The sequence below is a fragment of the Ciconia boyciana genome, chromosome 3, assembly GCF_034638445.1.
Source record: "Ciconia boyciana chromosome 3, ASM3463844v1, whole genome shotgun sequence".
Lineage (NCBI taxonomy): Eukaryota > Metazoa > Chordata > Aves > Ciconiiformes > Ciconiidae > Ciconia > Ciconia boyciana.
In genome coordinates, this window is record NC_132936.1 from 79,230,478 (window position 1) to 79,239,828 (window position 9,351).

General features: G+C 46.1%; 1 protein-coding gene across 4 annotated transcripts; it reads right to left on the reverse strand.

The window, feature by feature from the left end:
* Positions 1 to 1,525: 1,525 nt before the first annotated feature.
* Positions 1,526 to 8,906, reverse strand: TBXT (T-box transcription factor T). Of its 4 annotated transcripts, none has more exons than XM_072857964.1 (8): positions 8,701 to 8,906; positions 8,273 to 8,537; positions 7,497 to 7,631; positions 6,690 to 6,751; positions 6,535 to 6,596; positions 5,406 to 5,579; positions 3,666 to 3,795; positions 1,526 to 1,793 (listed from the first exon to the last, which is right to left on the reverse strand). In XM_072857964.1, the coding sequence occupies exons 1-8, from the start codon at positions 8,904 to 8,906 to the stop codon at positions 1,526 to 1,528; spliced, it is 1,302 nt and encodes a 433-aa protein (XP_072714065.1). The 4 variants fall into 4 exon arrangements, with proteins under 4 accessions (XP_072714065.1, XP_072714064.1, XP_072714063.1 ...); XM_072857963.1 differs by having other exon boundaries at positions 5,406 to 5,582; XM_072857962.1 differs by having other exon boundaries at positions 3,666 to 3,798; positions 5,406 to 5,582.
* Positions 8,907 to 9,351: the final 445 nt, after the last annotated feature.

Consider the following 9,351-nt stretch of genomic DNA (forward strand, 5'->3'; position numbering starts at 1 on the left):
AGGGAGAAAGCCCCGCCAAAGTCTTTCTAGGTGCAGGGACCTGCCCATAGGGTGCCAAAGAGACCAAAATGGTGGCAAATATTTGCTTTTTCATCTTAAAGCTGCCACTGTAGCACATGAGCACACATCAATGAGTTATTTAAGGAATTCCCTGATAGAGAGTTTTGCTTTGCTATATTAGGCACTTCATTATAAAAGTTATTTATTATGGCTTATGCAAAACAACTCACTTTCCTCAGGATATGTACTTGACAGAGTCAGTGGGAAAAAAAGACATGTCCAAGGGCACACTTTAAGCCAACATTTTGGGTTAGCCTGCATTAGAAGTTTAGTTCATATTACTCAATATCAGTCCTGAAGGACGTATTTCATCGAGACCTGATCCTTTCAGCAAGTGAAGCAGTTCAGTGTATTTTAAAGCTTAGTATATCTGCACTTTTCCCCCAAATTATTGGTAACTAGAGCTTTCCCTCTTACAATAAGTTAACTACTTACATCCGTGCTGTTCAATGTGCCATTGGGTGACATATCCCACATATGATTGTCTTAGAAAGAGTACGCTGTAGGTTGAGGGATTATTTACATATCATAACATGTAGAAAATAAAGTTGTAACTTACCAAATAATAAATATAGATCAACAGAGTACAATATTGAAATAAAATAAATTAGAATGATTCTCCAGGTGTTGAATTCCCTCCCTTAAGGCCTGAGCCAGAGACCATAAATAAAACAGTGATGTTTTTCCAATGGCTCAAAAAGGTTTTGGATAGGGCTCCTTATTAGACACTGGCTGTTTGAAATGAGATGTTTAGCTAAGCTGACATATTTGAAATCTATATGATCAAACAGCAAAACTTACCTCTAAAAGGAGTCTTTTGGGTAAAACAATTTAGATCAAACATTAATACTGCATTTATTAGGAAGAATATAGTTCTTGCAGATTGTCTCGACATTAATTCAGCAGCAAGGAAATAAGCATACAGTTAAGAACACAACGTATTTGTGAGGCAAATACGTGTTAGTGCACATGATTTTCCAAAAACTTCACTCCTCAGCTACATTTGTGCATATTTCAGAATGCTTCTAACTAGACGGTTAATAAAAGTCTTCTCATGACTATAGCTAAGTTTGCCATTTAAAAAAATTAACTGAAAAACAGTTAGGAGTAACTTAGTCAAGAACAATGCCAAACTTCAAGTCCAAATATATCAGAACACTGAGAAATTTGGAATCTAAGTAAAAATCTTAAAACTTAGGTCTATCAAACTTAAAATTAAAAAAAGAAAAAAGATTAAAAGCAGTGAATCTGCTCTCAGAATTGCACACTCACCAGGTTTGTAAACTCTACATGAAGTCAGTGATGCACTGTTCACTATAAGAGGTATAATATAGATGCTCTATGCAAAGCAGTGCAGATGCTTTGTCTGCAATTTACTTCATGTTTCCTTTTTCTCTTCCTTGAGGATTAAGCATTTAAAGTAATTCAGTAGCTAAAAAGTCTGTCTTGTAGGAAAAGGTCTGGTTTACATGGAAGGGGGGGTGACAGGCGTCCATGTGGAGGCTAGCCTGGCATGTGCAGAGGCATCGTACTGGCTGTCGGGCAGGTCCGTGGGTGCCCCGCCGTCGTACAGGGGGGAGGCGGAGGAGGCGGCAGTGACCGGGTGCGGAAGGGCAGAGTAGTGCGCTGGAGACCCACGTAAAAACTGGGAGCTCAGGCCGTTGGACATCCCGCTCGACTGAGACACTGGTGTGATGGTGCTGTTACTCACAGACCATAAGTTAGGATACTGACTGAAAGAGGGAAAGTGATAAATAAAATAGGTTATTAGTGACCTAGTGCCTGCTGGCAGTTGCTCAGGTCACCACACAGCTCCCAAGCTGGGCTCGTTTGCTGGAGACAGTGAATTTCTTTAGGAAGCTCCCAGCCACTGCGAGGTAGGAAGGACCCCCAGGCAGGAGGTCATGTTCATGGCACCCCACCAATAAATCTAACCTCCCTGTTTTCCCAACAGCAGGTCCAGCACTGGGTATGCTAGCAAATTTTAAGCCAAGCTGAGGAATGAACAGGCTGGCCTGAAAAATGCAGAGGTTTGAGAGCTGATTCCTGAGCCATGCCATACGCTTTCCTCAGGGGAAAGCCACATGATGGAAGTAGCTGGACACAGCAGCTGTTGGACCCAGACAGGTTTGAATCCATTGCCATGAGGCTGCCAAAGCAGCCTCCCTGAATGCTCCCTGAATGCCTCTGTAGTCAGAGAGGGACAGATGCCTCCAGACAGCAGTTCAGCCCTCCTAGGACCTTGTTCATCATCTCATGTTAGAAGAGGAAGAGCTAGATCGATGGCTGCAGATTGCACAGATGCTACAGAAAGGGCTCATTAAAAGGAAGAAAAGCCTTGTGAGGACACTACAGCTTCCACTCTCTCCTCTGGGTATGTGTAAACACACCTATGAATTAAAAGAAGCAAGGTGATTCAAGAGAAACACTAGGAGAAAGAGTTCAGTCCTGCTGTGTAATACTACACAGCGCTTTCTACCTATCGATCCCAAGCAGTTTAGCAAAAAAGGTAAGTATTCTTCTTACTTTACAAATAGGGGCTTAGACAAAAGGGATGGCAGAAATGCCTTCCTTGAGGTCCCACAGTTCCAGTTCTACTGGTTTTATCTACTGGACAACTCTTAGTGCAGCAACTGAAACTCAGTGGACTTTGCAACTTTCCAAATACGTATCCTGGAGGCCAGACATGGAAAGTGCTAGGAGCACCTGTTTACTTCACCAACATATGTTCAGGACTGAACTTACATTCAGTAACACCTGCTCTTTTATACTGCGTAGTAGTAGTACGTACTCTGATTAATAGCTAAGTGTCTATGCGCATGGTTCAAATAAAAATGCTTTCCACAAACAGAGTGGTAGATCTGAATTGCCAAAAATGATGCCCAAACCTCAGCCCTCTGTGGTTAATAGCAAAGATCTTACCACCTTATCTGTATGTCTTTGAATTTGCAAGTTTAGCTCCAAGGGACTGACTGTAAACTAAACCTGTGCTAAAGGATCCAAAAGTTTAATTAAAATTAAAAGTACAAAGACGAGAAAAGATACATTTATATGATCACAAAATGGCAAAGGTTTTCACCAAGTGTATAATCCCACACTATGCTGGCTTCTGTGGCAACGCTCAAGTAAAGAATTACTGCCCCAACCACTTGCTCCTTCTCCACAGTATGGTTTACTGCCCCTTTGGTTGTAGCAGAGCCAGGGTTTGTGGAGATGGATGGGAAAGCGGTGACTGGCTAAAATGAAACAGATCAAAAATAAACTTTTCAAACACCATTTTGCTTAAAAGCAAAGAGGAGATGAAGCTTAAAAGAGCATCCTCAAATTCAATGGATGTTTAAGTCATTTGCAATCCTTCATCTATCAAATATTGCTGTCACAAGTATCTACATTTCCAAAACATAAAAAAAAAAGTTTTTATCTGTTTCTTCAATCTTTTCCTTGTAAATAGTCCTTCTCAGTGCCCCCCGCTGGATGGCCAATGAGTCACACATGGCCGTAAGGATTTCTAATTTGCTAGTGCCTCTTTATGTCCTTTTTCAGCCTTCTCTTCCCAGAAAGGATCAATACAGTGATTTGAGGGCTGCTGAGGGATGGACTCCTACCTGGAGCTGGTAGCTGTGCCAGTGCTGTGACTCATGGGCAGCATCGTCGTGTGTGTGGGAACTCCTAGAGAAGACCAGTTGTCATGGGACTGCAGCATGGAAAGGCAGGCAGAGGAGTTATCGGCATAGGCTGCTGAGAAAACAAGCAAGAACTTAAACACACTAGAATCAGAATACAGTCTTGTATTCAAATGCAATGTATAGCTTTAAAATCACCCTCCCCATTACTGCCTTGCAAAAAAGCAAACTTCACACACACAGAGAAAAATGAAGTCAGCTACCAGTTGTGTCAAGTTTACACTTTCACTGGCATGCCCCTGCTGATGTGTTGTTTTGCTCAACTTACAACTACAAAGTCTTAATTTCTACAAAGGATCTACGGCCAAAAAGCTGTCTTCAAACCACCTGCTAATTCAGCCCATGCTTCTTTATTCGGTCAGTGGGAAGAGGTGGGCTCTTTACACTATCCCAATCACTCTTCCAGGGCACCTTCTTTATGTCCATCATCTACATTGGCAGTAACAGTCTGGCAGCCCTGGATAACAAGCATATTGCTGGATCACACATCCTAGTTTTGAGCTGAGCATGCCACCATGGGCTCTGAAGTCTGCCTTAGGCACCATCAGGAGTGATTGGGACTGTGGCTTAAACTACTCAGCTTGTGAACAAAACTGGCTGGCCAACAAGGCAAAGGCACTAGGAGGCTGTAAAGGGAATCCTGTACAGCCATCCATAGCAAGAAAGAAGTCGCTGTGGCAGCTGGCTAAGGGAAGAAGAGGTTCCTTGCTGAGGACCAGGGAACAAGGAGGAACACGGGAGGCGTTTCGGTTTTTTATTCTGTTTCAAGTCATAAAACTTGCATAAAGTTTCCAAGATGCAAGAAAAATCCACAGAAAGCTCGTCTTCCACTTCAAAATGAACTACAAAGCTATATACAAGATTGGTCAGGCTGCATCTAGAAGCCTGTGTATTACTTCACAATAGAAAATATTAAATTTTTTTTTTTAAATGGGAACCTTCAATATCCATACAGGCTGAAGGACAAAAATTGTTAACAGGCCTTTGCCAGAAGAAAGAAAGAAAAAAGTTAAAGAAAATCACTGTTAAAAATGCCCTTCTCCTCTCCCTTGAGTACCTGCGACTTAAGGCACTAAGCCTTAAGCTATCTGGCTATTTCTGAGCACAACTTCTGAATAGCTCTGCAGTTTACTCCGTTCCATATTGTTTCTGTGTATCCAGCTGTGACACAGTCACTGAGAACAACCTTAATGCACTGATGTTAACTACAGCAACAGGCAAGTAAAACTGACAGAATCAGGCCCTCAATTATTACGTGTTAATAACACATGACACTAACAGAACCAGACATACTTCTTCATTTCATTGCATTTCCTATAACTAATGATTAAAATCCTCACTTTCAAACTTAAAAAAAAAGACAAAGTAAGTTTAAGCTTGCTGGTTACAAGAATTCAAGAGCACAAGACAAAGCCAGCACAATATAATCTAAGCAATTAGCAGGAGACAGTTCTACGCCCTCAGTAATTCCATCATAAAGAGACTGGGGACATGTACTCATCACCCCCGTTTCTTTGCAATGCTGGCCCCAAGCCCCCTGTGCAAACTGAGCTAGATAGCAACCTCAGTTTCTGTGGCATCCCTCGATACGCCCACTGCTCAAAGCTCGCATCCCTCGGCTCATTCCCCATCTTTTTTACAGAGCTGCAACGTCAGACTTACTTGGCGAGTTGTTTCTATGGGTGTAGGGGTTGGGGTAGGGGGCAGGACGGTGGTTCCTCAGCGATGAGTACCTTTCACAGCTGTGAGCAGGGGAGAGCGACAGGGGGGCTCCAAACTGAGGGTGAGGATTGGCAGGTGGGCACAGAGTCCCAGTCCCAGGAATAAGCCAACTACCTACTGTGGGGAAGCAAGAGGTTTGTAAGATGGGTACGTGATGCAGCCAGGCAGGGAAAGAATCACAGAGCAACGAGATAAATAATCAATCAGCAAGGAAATGCACACTCGGGGAAGGAAACGGTTTCAACATGGCTGAAAAACTGGGATCTTTACAACTTTCTTAAACGATCTTACGAAGGAAAATTAGACAACAGCTTAGAAAAAGCCCCGTGTCAAGCTAACATTATTTTTAAATTACCATTTAATTACAATCACTGTAAGGAAACACCGAAATGGTTAAACCCTCCCTTACGTAGGTAGTGTGTGCTCAGCAATTGTTAGTGTAATCTCCAGTTTTAAATTGCTCTTTGGGGGTCTCAATCTCTAGCTAAGCTCTGAGGTTTCTCAGACTGCCAAGAACAACTCCTAAAAATTAAGCATTTTCACTGAAACAAAATAATTCCTACTGCAACTCAACTTCCCCCCTTTACAGGCTGCAGCCATTTTTTGGCAATAATCTGTTAAAACAGGAATCATTAAAATAGTAATGCTTTTTATTCACCTGGAAAAACTTTTTAAGCAAACACCCCTAATTTTCTTAAAGTACTTAAAACTTAAGTACCATTTCAGTAATTTTCTGCTGTATTTTGAAATAAACTTTTGTCTCCATGTCCATATGGATACTGCTGTCCTTGTATACAAAGGCAGCTGTCTTTTTGGACATGCAGGTAACTGCAAGATTCTATTAAAGGATTTTGAATGTAATACAGAAGTCTTAACCACACATACAGATCATAATGTTTATACAACCATAAACCTGCATGAACTACAATCATAAGGATTGGTAACATTATTTGCCCTATGAACTAACAAGCCAGCCAGCAACCACCGCTCTCGAAGTTTTGCTTAACTTAACAGATGAGATGGAAGAAATCAAAGTTACAGTCATGATACAGAATGAAAGGAAACGTACACTGTGAATACCCAGACTGCTGGTTGTCTCCCACTTCCTCCATCATGTCTTTGTGATCGCTTCTATAAAAGAAACCATGTTGTATTAGTTAAGAATATGCTTTTACAAATCTATGTAAAAAATCCACACTTTAGAATTGAGTTAAGGGCTCTCACCTTTCTTTTGCATCAAGAAATGCCTTTGCAAATGGATTGTATTTAATTTTTAAAGCTGTGATCTAAAAACAACAACAAATATCTTTATTTGCAAGTATCACCATTCATTATCATACAGATGTTAGGATTTGAATTAGAATTATCCATTGAAGTTAGTGAAATCACAGATTTTTGAAGAAATAAGATTAGGCTCGCAATACCAACCTATGGACATCAAATAAACAGCTCCTAAGGTCTGAAGTATTAGCAGAGGGCTAGGAATTAGTCCCTCCACCCAATTCTAAGAGACTGAATTGCCTGGGTTTATTGATCAGCTAAGGAAGCAGCTAAGAAAGGTAGGTATTAGACTAGAGAGTTATAAAAAGCTTCACATGTCAAGCCAGAGCAGAACGGGTATCAAAAAAATCTCAGAAAGATGGCTAATTTACAGATTCATTAAACATAGACGTGCATTTTGGCTAACAGAGAAAGGCCAGTTTTGAAAATGGCACATCCAGTTATTTCACTGTGTAGTTGAAAATGACAACTGTATTTCTTATCATACTTGTTTGCCCCACAGAATCTTTTAAGAATTACTCTCCTGCACTGAATTTGTGGTACATATCGAGACAGTGACCAGAACTTTGTGCTGTTATACGTTCATAGGGCTTTTACGTATCATAATTTCATTTTTTTCTATTTAGCTTCAAACAAAGCACAGAGAGAACTGAAAAACGTGAAATGCGATCCATTATTTTGCTCTGTAACATGCACTTTGCCGCTTGAAACCTGCTGGTACTTGCATCCTTGCTTCCCTGCTGTGCATACCTCCTCGTTCTGGTAGGCCGTCACAGCTATAAACTGGGTCTCTGGGAAGGAATGGCTGGTGATCATCCGCTGTGGGCCACCCACTCGCACTATATGAATCCTTGGCTCATACTTGTGCAGAGAGTTCAGCATGATCTGCGGGCAAACGGACAGAGCAGGTAAGCAGTGACAGAGTGGTGGCAGACGCTGGCAGGCACAGAACGAACTCAAGTTTTAAAGTATCTAATGATCCACCTTCCCAGCAGAGGAGAAAGAGGCAACGGGTACAAATAAACCCTAGAACTGAAGCTGTAAGGAAAGGAAAGGAACGCTGCAGTCAGAAACCCCAACTTTTTGCCTAGTTATCCTCATCCCTGTCACTTGACAGGGCAGCTCGCATAGGCACAAACACGTTGGCGATAAATAGCCGGAAAGATGCATCTGCTGCACCGCTGGCATGCTCAGACGGGAGAGACATTTAAAAAAAGAAAGTCGAAACATGAAGACACCCATCCTCGGCGGAAAGGCCAGCTCTGCTGAAAGAACGCCGTTCTGAGGGGGAAGGGGGAAGCGCGACCCACCCCACGCCAGCCCGTTTGGTAACAGCAGCATAAAAACGAGCATTAAGGAGGGCGTGAGCGGCGGCTCGGCAGGACCCCGCCGCCCCGCAGGGACGGGACGGGACGGGACCGGACCGGGTCGGGTGGGTCCAGCCCCGCTGAGCGGGGCGAGGGCGGCGCGGTGCCGGTGCAGGTCCCGGTGCCGGCGCAGGTCCCGGTGCCGGCGCCGGCGCTTACCTGCCCGCCGCCGTTGAGCTTGTTGGTGAGTTTGACTTTGCTGAAGGAGACGGGCGCCTTCATCCAGTGCGCGCCGAAGTTGGGCGAGTCGGGGTGGATGTAGACGCAGCTGGGCGCCTGCGGCTCCGGCTTCCCGCCCGGCACCCACTCCCCGTTCACGTACTTCCAGCGGTGCCCGTCGGCCGCCGCGAAGTCCAGCAGGAAGGAGTACATGGCGTTGGGGTCCAGCCCCGACACGCTCACCTTCAGCACCGGGAACATCCTCCTGCGGGGCGACACGGAGGCGCGAGGCACGGCGGGGGCAGCCCCGGCCCCCCGGGCTCAGCCGGGCGGCCGCCGCCGGGGCCCCCTCGCCCCGCGGGAGGCGGGCGCGGGCCGGGGCCGGGGGCGGAGGCGGCGGGAGGGCGCGGGGCCCGCGGCAGCCCTACCTGCCGTTTTTGGTGACGATCATCTCGTTGGTGAGCTCCTTGAAGCGCAGCCACAGGTCGTTGTCCTCCAGCGTCACCCGCAGCTCCCGCTCCGTCGGGTCGCCCTTCTCGCTGCCCGCCTGCAGCTCGCTCTCCACGGCGCTCAGCAGGTGGTCCACGCGGTACTGCAGGGGCTTGCCCGCGCCCTCCGTGCCGGGGGAGCTCATGCTGGCCCCGCGCCCGCCTGGCGGGGCAGGCGCCCTGGCAGAGCCCCGAGCGGCGGCGGCGGCCGGGCCGGGGCCGGGGCTGACTCCACTTGACCTCCGCGGCCCCAGCGAGCGGGAGCGGGGAAGGGGCCGCTGTTATACCCCGCCATAAACACCCCCCCGGTGACATCACCATGCCGGCGGGGGGGCCGCGCTGATTGGCGGACGGCCGCTTTGATCTGCCCGGCCGGCCTTTCCGATTGGCTGCCCGCGGCCATATCACAACGGTGCCCGGGGAAGCCTGTGAAGTTAATTGCAGGCCGCGGGATTAAACGCGGCTATTTTATGTAAATCTGCCCCCAAATGTTTGCACCTCTATCAAAGCCGCCGGGGCCGGGGCTCCGGCAGCCGCGGAGGAAATGGCCCATCTCGGCAACAGCCCCATAACCGGCGTGCGGCACCCTCC

Coding starts and splice junctions, on each gene's coding strand:
- TBXT (XM_072857962.1), bottom strand. CDS start 8,906: ATGAGCTCCCCCGGCACGGAGGGCGCGGGCAAGCCCCTGCAGTACCGC. Junction 7,632..8,272: donor AGCTCAACGGCGGCGGGCAG/GTAAGCGCCGGC, acceptor GTTTGCCCGCAG/ATCATGCTGAACTCTCTGCA. Junction 6,597..6,689: donor TTTCTTGATGCAAAAGAAAG/GTGAGAGCCCTT, acceptor TTTCTTTTATAG/AAGCGATCACAAAGACATGA.